The 19,030-nt window shown below is 38.9% G+C and overlaps 1 protein-coding gene across 1 annotated transcript in view; it reads right to left on the minus strand.

Annotated features, from left to right (window-relative positions):
- CAMSAP2 (calmodulin regulated spectrin associated protein family member 2) overlaps positions 1 to 19,030 on the minus strand; it is a gene marked incomplete at its 5' end in the record, with an annotated part of 80,947 nt that overhangs the window by 49,883 nt on the left and 12,034 nt on the right. Inside the window, 2 exons of the mRNA XM_081324733.1 lie at positions 1,409 to 1,570; positions 16,281 to 16,540. Coding sequence (XP_081180859.1) covers positions 1,409 to 1,570; positions 16,281 to 16,540 — 422 coding nt within the window. The remainder of the gene's footprint in view (positions 1 to 1,408; positions 1,571 to 16,280; positions 16,541 to 19,030) is intronic.

Consider the following 19,030-nt stretch of genomic DNA (forward strand, 5'->3'; position numbering starts at 1 on the left):
TTCTATAGAGTTGTTTTAAAAAAAACCCAAATCTATAACTCCCTGAGCTTAAACCAGGGATCTTCAAACTTGGCCCTTTTATGAGTCATAAAAGGGCCAAGTTTGAAGATCCCTGGCTTAAACCTTTGCTTGACGTTAAGCACCACCAATACTGGCTAAGTACTTTAAGGAACTAATTAGCATTAAATGTGAAAACACTTAAAGTGTGAAAAAAAGTCAGTAAACCATCCTTTGCTGATTTAGAAAATATCGGTAACTACCACTGGGGAGGTCAGGCACATCACTGTACAACTGCTGGTGCACACATGCAATCATAACATTTACATCATGCATGTATGCATGCATAGTCATTCTGGTATCATTGTGTTTTGCTGAAGAGGCCAGATACTTTTCATTTTTCATTCGAATGATATAATACCAATGGTATCCTATTTAAAGCTGTATTTTCCACATTTGTTATTTAGTAAATGTCTTTAATATACACAAGAGTCTCTTAATTTGTTTTTCTTTCTATTGTGGCAGAATATGTAAATGTTTAGTATCCTAGATAAAGCAGAAAGTGAGACATAACTGTGAACCATATTTTAAAAAGGATTCAGAAACTAAGTTCAAATCATAGCATCACATTAGGGCTTGTTTTAAGAAATAATGGCCATGATTTGTTCCTGGTGAAGATTCAGGAAACATAAAATTGGGCTAAATAAACCCTAGCTAAGTATTTTGTCGTTATATCCCATAGATTATTATGCTTAGCAACTTAATTTTGTTAACATCACAATGGCTGAATTAGAATAGATAACTTTGCAAATCAGGAAAATGAGCAACAATATTTGTGCAAGCTCTTTCTTTCCCCCTTTATACAGCTTTGCACTTTAGTTGAAAGCTACAGGTTAGCATTCAAATATTGCAAAGAAATATGACCAAAGCTTACTGTCTGAGGGCAGTGGTGGGATTCAAATATGTGAACAACCAGTTCTTTGTGGATGCCATTTTCGCAAGTCTGTTCTGGGCCTGGGCAACAGAAAAAATTAGCTACTGGTTCTGCCAAAGGGGTGCGAACCGGCTGAATCCCACCAGTGTCTAAGGCAAGGGTGTCAAACTCACAACGTCACGTGACCTGTTGTGATGTATCGCGACTTTTTTTTCCCATTGCCGGCAATGGGGTGGGCGCAGTTTCGGCATGACGCATCCGGCCCACGGGCTGGCAGTTTGACACCCCTGGTCTAAGGGTATTTAGAAATCCAGCAAACTGCACGGTAGGCATACATTAGTTGACATTATTTTTGTTCAGTTAGAAACTTGAGAGGACACTAATAAAAAGCAATCAGGTAACCCTCACGTAAGTGATAAGCTGCATCCTTTATTTCCTTCCTTTAAAAACACCATGATGGTTAAATGAAAAGCTTACCTTATTTATCCAGAACATGACCGCATCTTCTATGTCATAGGGCAGGTCTGTAGCTTGGAAGAAGGAGGAATACTGCTGTACACATGCAATAACTTTTTCCACACTGATCATTTCTACAGTATATGCCATCATTAAGGTGTCAATCATAGCCAAATGAGCACTCTGCAAAGACAATAATGTTTTCACTAGCGGGTGGAATACCAAGATAGAAGAAGCCAGAAGAATTTATTTCCCAAAGGAATCTGACAATTGGAGTAGAAAATAAATGGTACAGAACCAGTTTTAAGTTTTACAAAACATTGGATCAAAATGGGAATTAAACATGTACCAGAACAATGTAACAGAATAGGTAGCTTCTTCTGAAAACTTCCCCAGATACAATATTGTACAGATGTTTATTTCCAGAAACAAAGCTACTGTATTGCTTAGATCTCTCTCCTATGCTTGAACATTTTTTTAAAAAAGTCAACTACTCATGTGTCCAGTTATCCATTTTATAATCTTAGAATTATTTTCTTATTTATCTAAAAGATGCACATTAAGCTTAAATGACCCAACTTTTAGTAGCTCATGCCAGCAACAAAACCAAACACACTGAAAACAAAAACCTTTTTTTGATGCAACCAACACCACTATCTTCTGGCCCAACTGTATCTTACCCCAGCACTTCCCAAAGACTGAGAAAGTGGCAGCTTGCTAGAACTCAGGGAAGAGTGCTCCACAGGGCAGAGGCTGCCACAGAAAAAGGATTATTTCTGACACCCCACTAGATGGCAGTATTTCAGAGAAGGAACATGGAATGTGCCCACTCTATCCAATATGGCGGAATGGACAGATACTCTCAGGGTCAAGTGGTCCTACAAGTAACCTGGTCCAATGCCATGAAGGACTTTCAAGATGATGACCAGCATACTGAATCGCACTCAGAAAAAAAAACCTGAGAATCAGTGCACACATTTTTCCTATCACGATCCATGTTGGTCCTAGCACAATGTATTCATATTTTAGAATAAGGCTAAAGACTTCTAGTGGTTGAAGAAGAGATAACTAAATATTGGTAAAAACCACCGTCCTCATTCTATGGGAGTACTGAGTTTACAGAGCAGACATCTATGAGAAACCAAGTGATTTGTATATTTTCTTTTATTTCTAACAACGTGCTTGGATCTTGTCCATTACAAATGCATCAAATAAAAAAAATGGAGCCAAGCCATTTAGAAAACAATGTCCAAGTAAGGCAAACTTTTTTCCAATTTAAAAAATGAGAAGGTGCTACTTCTACTTCCCTTCTAATTCTTGTACTGGAATTCCAATATTTGCTCACACGTTTCTACCATGAACTTCTCTTCAGGTCAGAATGTTAACAAGGGATGAATTGATGCCAGTGTTTCCATGGGATGGAAATCTAATTTCATATACCATAAATCTTATTTGGGGATACAACCAGTGCTTTTTTTGTAAAAGAAAAAGGTGCCGGAACTCACACATGTCATACAACCCACCTTGCCTACCCTACAAGGTTCCATCCAAAAAAGATGCCGGAACTCCGTTCTGGGCGTTCTATGACAAAAAAAGCCCTGGATACAGCAATTATCAGATGAAACTCAGGAATTTCTATTTTTCTTTTCTCAAGAAAGAAAAGGAAAATATAGCAGCATCTACTCAGCCTTTTTCTGCTCTACTGTTAGACTGCTGGAAATCAACAGAGAGATATTGTGAGATGCTATGGCTAGTGAAATTATATTGTGAATGCTGGTTTGTTATGATAAGAGACAACTCAAAAGTCAGTACATAGCTTTACTCTTTTATGGTCATCCAAATGGTCACTTACTATACACTATACAAGTAAAGGTCTTTTTTTCCCTGGCATTCTTTGAAAATGTGCAAAATGGATACTGAGATGAATTCTATTGTAATATTTCTTTCCTCTCTTTTGTGTTTTCACTTACTCATTCTGTGTGTATGTGGGTGTGTCAAAATGTATTTGCAGCATAACATAGTTCGCGGATAAAGACATGAAATTAGTCTGCTCAAGTGCCCAATAATACGTTAGTCATATCCAAGCCAGAAAAATGCGCACTTGTTCCTTCGTGTGTTTTCGTGCAAGGCTGCCATGAATGGGTCCTATTCTGCATTTCAAAACCAGAAACATTTCCACCCTTCACTGCTATCTGTAGAATCCCAAGAAGACTAAACAAAAAAAAAAAAAAAACACCAGCTCTTAGATGCCCATGTCTAACATATGCCAAAGGGATGTCTGAGGCAATTATTCAACAGTGACGGTCTTCCTTTCACCTTGGAAGCTATTTCCATGGAAACTAAGCCACTTTAAATACAACATTACTCACAGTAACCATGGTTTTTGTAATGTCAGAGGAAACTATAGCGATTCTTTATTTTTTGCTGCAGCATGAATTTCCCTGAATAATTTAATCAGTGACTACTACTAAGCTTAACGTAATTAAGGGGCAGTTTTATTAAAAGGAAAGTGGATTTTTTGCTGAAGGGATAAGAATTAAATGTTACTATTAAAAGCCATCATTGTTTTGTGCTTTTTATTTGAGATGAGATAATCTACAATAACATTCCGATCTAGAAGCACACAAAAATAAATGGGATAAAAGTTCACCCACTCCACCCAAAATTTAAAAGACATGAATTTGCAGTATCCAGAAAGTTATCCGGTTATATCTTATATACTCTCTGAATTTTGGGGTAATTGCAAAGGTCATGTCTGGAAAATTAAAGTTCATGACCCAGATTTAAAGTGCTTGCCAGCTGAATTCTTAAGTCCATTTAAGACTTTAAACTTTAATTCCAGAAATTAAGCTTGTAAGCCGCCCTGAGTCTTCGGAGAAGGGCGGGATATAAATGGAATTAAAATTTAAAAAAATTAAAATTAAATAGCTTAGGGCTTTCTGAAGACCATGTATCATTAAAGCTACTATATCTGGGCTGTAAAAATCTGAATAATGACTAGAAAGCTGCATTCTAGGGGTCATTTGGATTTTTCCTAACTAGTGTAACCCTTTCTCTTATCATGTTTTTGAACAAAAACACTTCACAATTATTACAGACCAAACTATACAATTACAGGTAGTTCTCAACTTACAACAGTTCATTCAGTGACTATTCAAAGTTATAACGGCACTGGAAAACGTGAGTAATGACTGTTTTTCACACTTACAACTATTGCAGCATCCCCATGGTCATGTGATCAAAATTTGGATGCTTAGCAACTGACTCATATTTATGAACGTTGCAGTCATGTGATCACCTTTTATGAAATTCTGGCAAACAGGCAATGAGGAAGCCAGATTCACTTAACAACTGAAGTAATTCACTTAACAACTATAGCTAGAAAGGTAATAAAATGGGGCAAAATTCACTTAACTGTCTCGCTTAGCAACAGAAATTTTGTGGTCATAAGTCAAGGACTACTTATATCAAAATATTTGTGGCCAACTCTTATGTTAAAGTCTATAATTTTATGAAGTTTATTTTCTTTAGTTCAATTTATCAAATGACAAAATATTAAAACATTTTGGACTCCCTGATTCATTCCCTTAGACTACAATGCTATGTTTGTCTCCTAGAAATAATTCCCACTGAATTTAGTGAGAGAAGGAGGTGTACAAACTGAAATAGGTCTTCAGACAAAGCAATTCTAAGTGCATTTTGTTATATAAACCCTGACCCCCACCTGAGCCTACAAGACAAGTTTCACTGACAAAACTTAATATTAAATTTACCGGTACTTAAAATTGGTATTTTAAAATGCCAGCCACAAAGATAACAATAGAATCAATAAATATGGCCTTATTGTTATTTAGGCATTTAGAAATATTTTAAGTTTACAACAAAGAGGGTTTATGTGAGTGAGAACAACATATTTAGTTGAAGGGATAAAAATAGTAACTAGACAGCTTTTTATACAGAGTTCAAGCTTGTTTCTTACTGCTTCTCTCTAAAAATTGACCGGTAAGGAACATGATGATAAAGTGAAGTTACACATGTAGAACTGCATTAAATACATGAAATGAGGATGCACATGCAAGTAATCTGTTTTGATCAAGAGATTTATCATTGTTTATGTTTTATGTTCATGTTGGCCTTGTTTGATTAAGGTTCGTATTTATAAACTATCCTTTAAAAAGATAAGATGTTAGTGTCCAGTCACAGATGTTCTGAAGTCAAGGAACAGTCTTCAATGGACTTCCTCCACAGAATCAATACAAATTTCATGCCATAGGATGAAACCTATGCGTTCCACCTTTAAACACTACATAGGTATGTCACTACACAGGTGTATAACTGCAGTTATGAGTTCAAGACTTTATTGATTAACACTGGCTTAGTATACAGGCAGAGGATTATTTTGAATAGCTGTAGGCTATACATAGAACATAGAAGCAGAGGGCTGAAAAGGAACTCAGAGGTCTTCTGGTCCAACCCCCTGATCAAAGCAGGAGCCTTACGCTATCCCAGTCAAATAGTAGTCCAGTCTATTTTTGAAAGCCTCCAGTGATGGAGCACCCACAACTTTGGGCTGCAAGTTATTCCATTGATTAATTGTTCTCACTGTCAGAAAATTTCTTACTTCTAGGCTGAATCTCTCTTCAACAGGCTTTCACCCATTACTTCTTGTCCTGCCCTCAGGTGCTTTAAAGAATAAGTCAATCCCCTCTTCTCCCCTTTCAAGTTCTGAAAAAACCTATGTCACCCCTAATCTTTCTCTTCAATAGGCTAGACATACCTAGTTCCCTCAACTGTTCATCCTATGGTTTAGCCTCCAGATCCTTCATCATCTTTGTTGTTTTTCTAGTCCTTGACTGATGAGCACAACTGGGACAGGACTGAGTGAAATGACTGCTTCACTCAATGATTGCAATTTCAGCACTCTCAGTTGCAATCATTATGCAATCTTTTCAGGTGATTAAGCAGACAGAGAGGAAGTGCTGCCTTTTGAGTTAAATTCCCTCCATCTGCAAAGGGGAATCCCTCTGAAGGGCTACAGGAACCAATGCTCAGAAGTTCAGGATCTGAACTCCGTTTTTTCAGCCAATTGGAGGAAGTCCCATCAAGCAGGCAGCCTTTTCGTTCTCAAAGGGCTGCCTGCCATGGGGGGAAGGGGAAATTTCAACTCCATGTGAAACTAAGAGTTCTTCCTGGCAGGCAGCCCTTTAGCTCTCAAGGGATTGCCTGCCAGGAGCGCATCTCAGCTTTGTAGCAGGCAGCAGCAACTTTCAGCTTTCCCTTCTCTTTCCCACTAACTTTCTGGGGAAGTCAACAGAGAAGACTATAATAGAGATTGCATGATTGCAGGGCATTTGGCAACTGGTTATTACCAAACAGTTGCAAACAGATTGCCAAGCATGGCTGGAAATGCTTTATGGGCTAAAAAGCACACACTTTGTGGCCATTATGATTCTGGGCTGTTCTTAAATCAGCAGTCATAAGTCAAGGACAAATACAACATGTACAAATACAATGCAGTATGTAAGCAACAATTCACTCAGCTGTATGCTCTTTCTCTCTTACACAAGCAAATGTTAAATAAAGCACTCAAAATATTTATACTATTATTCCGCCCCCAACACAAATTCATTAAACTAACATTTCAACCCTGTCAAATGAACAACTACCATAACATTATAATTACCAGATCTCCATAAATGTGAACCACAGAATTGTTTTCTCTCATTAAGAAAAAAAAACACCAACAACTGCTTCATTACAGTGTGAACCTACATATATACTGTATCACATATTGCCATAAAGGTAAAGGTAAGGTTCCCCCGCACATGTGTGCTAGTCATTTCTGACTCTAGGGGCTGGTGCTCATCTCCGTTTCAAAGCCAAAGAGCCAGCGCTTGTCCGACGTCTCCATGGTCATGTGGCCGGCATGACTAGACACCAAAGGCGCACGGAACGCTGTTACCTTCACACCGTAGTGGTCCCTATTTTTCTACTTGCATTTTTACGTGCTTTCGAACTGCTAGGTTGGCAGAAGCTGGGACGAGTAACAGGCGCTCACTCTGTTACGCGGCACTCAGGATTCAACCCGCTAAACTGCCGACCTTCAGATCGACAAGCTCAGCGTCCTAACCCACTGAGCCACCGTGTAACAGAGTGAGCGCCTGTTACTCGTCCCAGCTTCTGCCAACCTAGCAGTTCGAAAGCATGTAAAAATGCAAGTAGAAAAATAGGGACCACTATGGTGGGCAGGCAACAGCGTTCTGTGCGCCTTTGGCATCTAGTCATGCCGGCCGAACTGCTAGGTTGGCAGAAGCTGGGACGAGTAATAGGCGCTCACTCTGTTACATGGCACTCGGGATTCGACCCGCCAAACTGCCAACCTTCTGATCGACAAGCTCAGCGTCCTAACCCATTACTCTGATGTTTTGGAAAAACTGAACTTTAAAATAAAAAATGTTTTTCAACAAGTCATGATTTCAAAAAATGTCTTAGACCAGCGGTCCCCAAACTTTTCACCTTGACAGCCCGGCCCAACACTGTGTGTGTGAGTGGCAGGCACACGCACACACAGCAGCACTGGAGCTTCTGGCATGAATGAAGGACACTTGCGCTCATGCATGGAACTCTGCTTGAGCAAAGGTGCTTGCACGTAAAGCTCCACTCATGCTAGCAGAGAGTGGAGCTTTGTGCACCTGCCCATCACTTGCACAGCTCGGTAGATCCCAGGTCCATGGACTGGTACCGGTCCGTGGCATACCAGCACCCAGTCTGCACAAACAAGCAAAGCCCCCAAACCCACACACACTCTGGTCTACAGAAAAACTTTTCTCCATGGAAAACGTCCCTGGAGGGGACCTCTGCAGTAGAGGGCTGTGGCCCTGGGATTGGGGACCCCTGCCTTAGACAGAATTCCTTGATTGGGGAAATGTACATATTTTTAATAGGGGCCTATATTTAGAATTTAAAATTATTAATAGCATTCCATAGGCTATTCGTTCTATTAGCGCTATCTCAACTTGTAATTTGAAAAGTACTGGGCATTTTTGTATATCTGTATATCCAGGTAATGGCATCTGTAGAATAACATTGCACATTTACCCTTCCTTGTTTTTGTAACATTCATTTGAAACATATATTTCTTTCCTTTAAAATTAATTCTGAAATACCTTTTTATTACAAGGTATTTTCTCTATCTCTATAATATTTTAGACTCTTTCCTGAAAAGGCAGCTCCAAGCAGCCACCAGATAGAGCATATATTCTCTTCACAATAGGTTTGGTTGGAATAGAAAAGCAACATATACTTAGTTGTATTTATATTTTAACTGGAATATTATGAAATGTCAATAAATAAACAAACAGTCCTGAAATTGTCTCAGATTTGCTTTTAATAGTCCATTGGGATAGGGCAGGGGTGTCAAACTCAATTTCATTGAGGGCCACATCAGCATTGCGGTTGCCCTCAGGGGGCCGGGTGGGTATGGCCAGGGTGGGCATGGCCTACTGGGTGGGTGTGGCTAGAGTGCATATGGCCTACTAGGTGGGCGTGGCCAGCTCTACATCGTTCGCATCAAGGGTGCCTATGGGGGCCTGGGCAGGAGTGGGACAGATCTGAGGGTCTCTGGTGGAAGGAGGGTCTCTGGGCCAGGGCCAAGGCAGTGGGGGCCGTTCCCTCACTGTTTCCAGGATGGCTTCGCGGGCCACATGAAACCACTTCGCGGGCCGGATCCGGCCCCCGGGCCTTGTGTTTGACATTTCTGGGATAGGGTGTCTCAGTGGGATCTTACATTTAAAAAATGCATTAACAGTTTACAGGTGAAAAACATACTTGCTATGGCAAAACATCTAGTTCCTTCCATCCTAATTATAATACAGACCTTGCCCAAGGTGATTATCTGGACTGAAACAGATTGATAGCTAGACCTCACCTTCCCATCTAGTGAATAGAGATTATGGCAGGCCAGTTAAGGACTGGCCACTGGACAAAAAGGAAAGCTGAGTAACTGGGCAAAAATTCAAGAGCAGCTCACAAGATTGGGATGGTATTATCCCCTTGGTATGCTGAAACTTCTCTTTATTAGATTAGCAAGTTAATATAAAAAAGACTTCTGTGGAATCTGAAAATTAACATTGCAGCCAATTTGAAAAAGCTGCAGTGAATGAAGGGTTCTTAATACCATAAATATGCTCATATTTTAGAAGTCCTACAACTTTTGTTTTTGCTTATTAACGATTCCTCATCTGAACTGGAGGAGGAATATAACAATTTTATTTCAGAAGCCCTACAACTTTTTTTTGCTTATTTGCTTATTTACACAAAGAGAAAAAACAGTCCAACCTATCAAAAACAGTACCATAAAAACAGAATAGAAACACGTTAAGATAGGCAAGAAAATGATAAGTGAGCACCTGTCTAGTCTAGGTGAGTTCAAATCACCAGGACCAGATGGATTACACCCCAAGGTTCTCAAGGAACTGGCAGATGTGATCTCAGAACCACTGAACTGTATCTTTCAAAATCCTGGAGCACTGAGGAACTACCAGGGGACAGGAAAAGAGCTGATGTAGTTCCTATCTTCAAAAAAGGAAAAAAAATGGACCCAGGAAATTACAGACTTATCAGCCTGACCTCAATACCTGGGAAGATCTTGGAAAAGATAATCAAGCAACGAATCAGCGAACACCTACAGGGAGTGCAGAATTATTAGGCAAGTTGTATTTTTGAGGATTAATTTTATTATTGAACAACAACCATGTTCTCAATGAACCCAAAAAACTCATTAATATCAAAGCTGAATATTTTTGGAAGTAGTTTTTAGTTTGTTTTTAGTTATAGCTATTTTAGGGGGATATCTGTGTGTGCAGGTGACTATTACTGTGCATAATTATTAGGCAACTTAACAAAAAACAAATATATACCCATTTCAATTATTTATTTTTACCAGTGAAACCAATATAACATCTCAACATTCACAAATATACATTTCTGACATTCAAAAACATAACAAAAACAAATCAGTGACCAATATAGCCACCTTTCTTTGCAAGGACACTCAAAAGCCTGCCATCCATGGATTCTGTCAGTGTTTTGATCTGTTCACCATCAACATTGCGTGCAGCAGCAACCACAGCCTCCCAGACACTGTTCAGAGAGGTGTACTGTTTTCCCTCCTTGTAAATCTCACATTTGATGATGGACCACAGGTTCTCAATGGGGTTCAGATCAGGTGAACAAGGAGGCCATGTCATTAGATTTCCTTCTTTTATACCCTTTCTTGCCAGCCACGCTGTGGAGTACTTGGACGCGTGTGATGGAGCATTGTCCTGCATGAAAATCATGTTTTTCTTGAAGGATGCAGACTTCTTCCTGTACCACTGCTTGAAGAAGGTGTCTTCCAGAAACTGGCAGTAGGACTGGGAGTTGAGCTTGACTCCATCCTCAACCCGAAAAGGCCCCACAAGCTCATCTTTGATGATACCAGCCCAAACCAGTACTCCACCTCCACCTTGCTGGCGTCTGAGTCGGACTGGAGCTCTCTGCCCTTTACCAATCCAGCCACGGGCCCATCCATCTGGCCCATCAAGACTCACTCTCATTTCATCAGTCCATAAAACCTTAGAAAAATCAGTCTTGAGATATTTCTTGGCCCAGTCTTGACGTTTCAGCTTGTGTGTCTTGTTCAGTGGTGGTCGTCTTTCAGCCTTTCTTACCTTGGCCATGTCTCTGAGTATTGCACACCTTGTGCTTTTGGGCACTCCAGTGATGTTGCAGCTCTGAAATATTGCCAAACTGGTGGCAAGTGGCATCTTGGCAGCTGCACGCTTGACTTTTCTCAGTTCATGGGCAGTTATTTTGCGCCTTGGTTTCTCCACACGCTTCTTGCGACCCTGTTGACTATTTTGAATGAAACGCTTGATTGTTCGATGATCACGCTTCAGAAGCTTTGCAATTTTAAGAGTGCTGCATCCCTCTGCAAGATATCTCACTATTTTTGACTTTTCTGAGCCTGTCAAGTCCTTCTTTTGACCCATTTTGCCAAAGGAAAGGAAGTTGCCTAATAATTATGCACACCTGATACAGGGTGTTGATGTCATTAGACCACACCCCTTCTCATTACAGAGATGCACATCACCTAATATGCTTAATTGGTAGTAGGCTTTCGAGCCTATACAGCTTGGAGTAAGACAACATGCATAAAGAGGATGATGTGGTCAAAATACTCATTTGCCTAATAATTCTGCACTCCCTGTAGAGGCAAACAACGTTATTACCAAAAGCCAACATGGGTTTGTCAAACATAGATCATGCCAGACAAATATTATTACATTCTTTGACAAGGTAACAAAATTAGTGGACCAGAGGAATGCTGTGGATATAATTTACTTGGACCTCAGTAAGGCATTTGATAAAGTAGACCACAACCTACTACTTGACAAGATAGAAAAATGTGGCTTAGTCAGCATCACCACCAGATGGATTCGTAGCTGGCTGACCAGCCGTATTCTGCGTGTGGTCCTCAATGGAACTGCATCTACATGGAGGGAAGTGTGTAGTGGGGTGCCCCAGGGCTCTTCACATCTTCATCAATGATTTGGATGAGGGGATAGATGGGGAACTCATCAAATTTGCAGACGACATCAAGCTGGCAGGAATAGCCAACACTCCAGAAGATAGGCTTAAGATACAGAAGGATCTTGACAGACTTGAACTTTGGGCGCTATCTAACAAAATGAAATTAAATGGTGAAAAAAGTAAGGTTCTACATTTAGGCAAGAAAAACCAAATGCACAGGCATAGTATAGGTGGCACCATGCTCAATAGCAGCAACTGTGAGAGGGATGTTGGAGCTCTAGTGGACAATCACTTCAATATGAGACAGCAATGTGCTACAGTTGCCAAAAAAGCCAACACAGTGCTAGGCTGCATTAATAGAGGGATAGAATCAAGATCACGAGAAGTATTAATACCACTTCACAATGCCTTGGTAATGCCACACTTGGAATACTGCATCCAGTTTTAGTCACCATGTTGTAAAAAAGATGTTGGGACTCTAGAAAGAGTACAGAGAAGAGCAACAAAGATGATTAGGGGACTGGAGGCTAAAACATATAAGGAACGGTTGCTGCAATTGGGTATGTCTAGTTTAATGAAGAGAAGAACTAGGGATGACATGATAGCAGTGTTCCAATATCTCAGCGGTTGCCAAAAAGAAGAGGGAGTCAAGCTATTCTCCAAAGCACCTGAAGGCAGGACAAGAAGCAACAGATGGAAACTAACCAAAGAGAGAAGCAACCTAGAACTAAGGAGAAATTTCCTGACAGTTAGAACAATTAACCAGTGGAACAACCTGCCTCCAGAAGCTGTGAATACTCCAACGCTGGAAGTTTCTAAGAATTTAATTTTTAATTTAATTTAATTTTAATTTAATAATATTTATATACCGCCCTTCTCCCTGAGGACTCAGGGCGGTTCACAGGGCAAAAGTCAAATACAAAGTACAAACATTAAAAAGAGATTAAATAATTGCCCAAGTTAAAACAATTAATACAATAATAAAACCCCAAAAATAAAATTAAGAGTACAAAAAAATAAAAACCCCACCAATCCCCATCAGGCTAGGCCGGCTTGTACAAACAAAAACGTCTTGAGATCGCGACGAAAGGAGCGAAGATCGGGCGCCATCCGGAGCTCTACCGGCAACTGATTCCACAGCTCCGGAGCGCCCACAGAGAAGGATCTCCCCCTGGGCGCCACCAATCGACATTCTCTGACCGGTGGCACCCTGAGGAGGCCCTCTCTGTGGGAACGCACAGGGACTGGACAGCAATTTGTCTGGAATGGTATAGGGTTTCCTGCCTGAGCAAGGGGTTGGACTAGATGACCTCCAAGGTCCCTTCCAACGCTGTGTTGTTGTTGTTGTTATTATTATTGTTGTTAACTATTCCTCATCTGAACTGGAGGAGGAATATAATAATTTTCAACAGTAAATGTAACTTGTCCTAATGTACCTCTGGCAGCTGGAAGAGGTTCTGTTCCGTTTATCACTTGGCCCTTAAGAGATGTGAACTATCTGAAACAAAGTATTAACCTCAATTCATAAGACAAGCACACTGCGGGAATAAAGGGAGGTTAAATTCAAGCACTCTTGAAAAGAAATTCGCCAATTGTCATAAAAATGAATTGTTTTTATTTATCTTAAAGGAAGCTAGCTTTGAATTCCAGGCAATCCACTCTCCAAATAGGAAGATTATAAGCCTTTAAATTTTTTTAACACATACATGTAAACAATTACATTATATATTGAATAGTTTTCCTACTTGTTAACTACGGCTACTTTATTGCACAGAAAAATATAGTCTAGTCAGTGACCCTAATACAGACACAACTATAATTACATCGTACAGGCTTATAACATGAAATTGTTAAATTTATATCTATCCTATAATTCAGTGAATAGTTGCTTGAGCTTCAGCTTCAGAAGAGAACATTTTTAAGGAGTTCAATTTTCCTGATACCAAGAAGCAAGAGACCTCTTTTAAATTGCCAAAAATGTAATTAATAGCATGAGAAAAATATTTCAATTAGGTAGCTAGAGCCAAATTTCTCTGACAATTAATAAAAACATAATCAGACAGACAGAAATATTTCAGCCATTTATTTGTTATGAAATTTTGTATCTGTATATATTTTTTTACATTTATGCTATATAGCTTTAACCTTGGAAGGACGGAAGGCTGTGGGCAGAGTTAGCTTACAATACTGCATTTTAACCACTGCACCATCAGGGCTTCTAATGGTTCAATCCCTTGATCACCAAAGTTCATCTGGAGGTTCCTTCTGGCATTATTTCTACAAGTTCCTTTGTTTGCATTGTCCTATTGAGTTATAGTTCGTTCATGTATAAAAATGGTATAATAGCTGTATCAAAATGCTGTAGAAGAGGGAGGTATAGCAAGGTAAAGAGAGAAAAGCCTGTGATACATTTCTCTCAATTCCAGAATTCAAAATGAAGTATTCTTGCCCTTTTCCCTGTCTTCCTATGCTTCAAATGTCCTAAACAATCCCTTATGGAACAAGGTTTGTTTCATATGGTTGCTTTTCTCCCTAATCTATCATTTTGACAGATTATTACCTGAGCAGGTGGCTTCATTTGGGTTTTATGGTAGGCATGCGTTTTCCTCATGATCCATTTGTATCGGTTTATGCTTATGTTCATAATTCCTTGCATTCCTACCAAAAATCTTAGTAAAAAGTTTTTGATGGGAGAGTTGTTCAATTATTCTAAGCCACAGTGTGTGTCTCTCTCTCCCTCCTTCTAGCCCTCCCTCTCTCCCCCGCCCCCCCTCTCTCTCCCCTCCTCTCTCTCCACCACCAAAAAACTTTTCTCATAACTATTCTCCCAAACAACTATGCTGGGTACAGAATTATTGAGCACTGCAAAGAATGTTGGCAATGGTCCCTTGCTACCTTCTGTGCCAGCTAATTGGGGGCACTTGTTATCCTGTGCAAAGCAGAAAATATACCAAATTTGCCCAACTTTTTCTTGCAACTGCACACTGGATAGGAAAGCTTAAAACAGCTATCAAACATTTTTGGACTAAATTCTGGATTTTAAAAACTCCAACTTGACATTCACCCTTTCTGTCACTAAAAATCCAGATTACATCAACTGAATTACACAATACAATAATCAGTTTAAAAACAACAGTACTGCACAATACTGCTATCCCTTCACCCAAGATTCAGAGTAGAATACTAGGTATCTGCTATAATACTGACTCTAATCCTACACTGTACAATCAGCTAAACAGATGCTAATTTTAGGGTAAGTACTTGCCAAATACCTGAGTGACAGTATCAGAAAAATCATTGAAATAATATTTCCACTGTTTTTGTACTTCTACGTTTCCATGCAGTTACGTACAACTGTAATATTCAGACTGAATAGCCTCTTTAAAATAGTTATTGGATACCAACAGCTTCCAACTCAAAATTTAAATAAAACATGCAAAGCCATTTCAACATTTTTTAATCAAAGTATAAATGAACAGGCCTATATGGACAGATAAGTTACACTGTTTTAATCAAAACAGGAAACCATGAGGAACCAGATACAGACTTAGAATAGATTCATTTAAGTCATTCAGTCATGCCCAAATTGTCTTGCTGATTTAATTGCACTGACTATTCTTATTAAATTTGAATCCAAATATGTATAAGCAAGACAAAGGTCTTAAATATGTAAAACATCCATCTTTTCAGTTATCAAGATTTTCTGAACTAGAATAATTCAAGCTATTAGGGCAGTGGTGGGATTCAGCTTCAGCTTTGGTAGACCTGCTAGCTATTTTTTTGTTGACTTCGGCAAATCAGCTGATGCCTAACACTTTTTTGCAAGGCTCAGAACGGATTGCCGGAAGTGCGCGGATGCCACTTCCAGAAGTCCATTCCGAGCTGGGGAGGCCTCCCAGGCCCAGAATGGCCCACCGGAAGTGCATGGACATCACGTCCGGAAGTCCCTTTTGAGCCGGGGAGACCTCCCAGGCGCAGAATGGGCCACCGGAAGTGTGTGGACACTTCCGCCACTTCCAGAAGTCCGTTCTGAGCCTGGGAGGCCTCTCCCAGACCTCCCACGCTCAGAACAAACTTCCAGAAGTGGTGTCCATGCAGAGAACCAGTTGTTCAGGTATTTGAATCCCACCACTATATTAGGGGCAATAGAGAAGAGCTATATTATTCATCTCTTCAACTCTGTAGCTATTTAGTTTCTTCAGTTTATGATATTTGACTTGCCAATTTATTGAAACTGGAAAAAAAAGCCCCTGTAGTGCTGCTAAGAGCACTAATACTGCAAGGAACAAACAAGAACTAACATAGAAATCCCAACACTCACCATCTGAATAGGTTTCTTGTGCAAGTCTCTCTCTGTTACCAGTTTCTCCTGGTCGGTAACATAGAGGCCTTTTTGTGCCAAAGCTTGGATAACAGCATCATGACCCAGAAGAGGCTTGGCAGCATCGCTCTTAAGGATGAGACTTCCCGCACGACAGTAAAGTTCTGCAGATAGCAGCAAATTAACCACAGGAGGCTTAATATGTTCCTGGTCATACTGATCTGTATAAAATGGTTCCCGAAGCTCATCTGGTATATTTTCTGGAAAAAAACATGCATGCCTCAAGTTAAAAATGACAGTCTAATTCTCAGAACAAGTACATAATCTGTTCTAAATAGCCATAATACATTAAAATGACTTCATAATTGCTCTAGTATCAGCATCAATATCTAAATTCCGCTAAGCAAAACATTCAGATTATCTGCAAAATTTGCCAAGATTTAATCCCTTGTTTTTGTTCCTTAGAAAGTAATAATTTGGTAATTTTGGTGGTTGTACGATAATGGGAAAAGATAGCTTCAAGCTTCCGGGCAGGATTCATGGTGAACTAGATCTCTCTGGACAAGTGGGAATGACGTTGGGTAAACTGGCTACCAGATGGTGAATTTTGGCCAGTGGGATAAAGAAGAATTTGTGAGATCGTCTGCTTGTACTCTAGATGGATGCTCCTTTTGAAAGTCAGCAGAGACTAAGATTTTCTGGTTGGCTTTGAATTAAGTGACTGGGATCTGAAGAATTTAAATCATGTTCACAGTCATAATACAGTGCATATGGAGACAAAACTTTGGGTGTAATTAATTTACAGCTAAAAAAGAGATTTTCTGAGCAGCAGGACAAAAAAATTCCACTTGGTGAGTTAACATTCTTTCTGGATTACAAAGGGAAATAAAAGGTTTTTAAAAATTGACAAAAAGCTTAACCAGGAATGGATGTAAGAAATATGTCTATTGATAAGAGGTGAGATATGGGAAGAAGAGAACTTTTAGTGAAATATCAGAGAAAGTGATAAGTTACTGTAATTGTCTGTACTTGTCTGGAGGGAGGAGGAAGTCATGTTTTTATATATCTTTTTTATTTTCTTTATTATATTTTTCTTTTTCTCTGCACTATTTTTCTTGCCGTTTTGTACTCTTAGTTATTTTTATATTTGTATTTCTAAACTTTTAAAAAAATTAAAGCTGGATAATAAGTTAGTTGAATCATTTGATATTAAAGTGACTAAATCACTTATCAATACTTAGCAATACTAAATTCATAGTTTTTGAATAAAGAATCAATGATATTTTTAAAGATGAAAGAGCAGATGAAATAAAGTTTAAAAAATGAAAAGCTCTGTAAAACAAGTGTCTGTAAAACAAATTAATCACAAGGTAGAAATTCTCAAGAGTAAGACAGAAGTTAGAGAGAGTTTGAAAGAGAACTAGATAATCTGGCTGCACTGGAATTGAGAGTGAAGAAATTTTGTTTGATATTTAGAGCAGAAGATTCTGATGAAGATATTAAATAAAAGATTATTTACAAATTTAGCAATTTTTAAAATTGGGATGAGAGGATTCAGAGGCAGAAATTATAATATATATAGAATAAATACAAGATTTGCAAGAATACGAATTACAAAATATGAAACCAGCAGAGGTTTCAACTGAATTCTGTCCACAACTTAAACATCTTTAATAAAAGTATATATTGGTGGCAGGAGGAGATAACTTCAAAATAGTCTTCTCTTACAAACTCTTACTCTTTCTCTCTCTTTCCCCATAAAACCACAATCTATTGGAGTTACTTTTCCACTTCTTTCAAGAATTAAAAAGTCTTGAATAAAAGCCTATTTTAAATTCAAATTATAAACTCCTAGGTTATAGCAGTTTCAGAAAAAAATGGGGGTTCATATAAAACTAATTCCATCAAATAAATAAAGGTCCTATGTAAAGATACTACATCAATAATAAGTTCCCCAACATGCTGGTTTATTCTGTAGGGAGAATTCTATGAGTCTGTGTCAGAAGTGATATAATATAGAAACAGTGTAGTTACTTCAGTAAGAACAGGACAGCTGTGGAAACAAGGCCTACTTGTTAACTTTATGGCTTGCCAATTCAGCTCTTCAGCCTGGAAATATGAAGAAACAAACTATACATGACAGAATGAAGTTGGAGAAGGGTTTCTTTAAACTCTACCAGCACCATCTTCCTTTCCAAATATCTTTGACTGGTTGCAATAACTGAAAAAAAAATCAGCCCAACAAAACAGTAACATTTTTTTTATTTCAAGAAAACCTTATGTAGCATTGTGAATCCAGAAAGCAAAAAAAATCAAAATCAAAATGGGGGTCTTGGCAGTGATATGGAACCTCTGCCCCTTTTTGTACATATGTCAATGTGGTGTCCTTGGTGCTCTATAAGCTTGGCTGTTTCCTTACAAAGATTTCATTAGTCAACTAGGTAACATCATCAGTGCTATTTGTCAGTGTTGCGTAGATGTACAAAGAGGCTTACAATATTTCAGTATTTCCATTTTTACCTGCACACAATACTGTTAAAAAATGGCACTTTTACAGTACGTTTCTTTACAGCATGAAGGGATTTATGAACAAGCTCTAACTTCAAGTTCAGAGTTTACTAAGAGGAAGTCAATACTAAATTTAGTAAATGAATGCTGTGTGCTGATTTTGCCTCTATTCCAGAAAGCTTTGAAGTCAGGATATAAAGTTGATAAGCAGTTTAAAGTAGCGGTTTGGGCAATCTAGCTCA

This window comes from Vipera berus (genome assembly GCF_964194415.1).
Source record: "Vipera berus genome assembly, chromosome: 3".
In the NCBI taxonomy this organism is placed as follows: Eukaryota; Metazoa; Chordata; class Lepidosauria; order Squamata; family Viperidae; genus Vipera; species Vipera berus.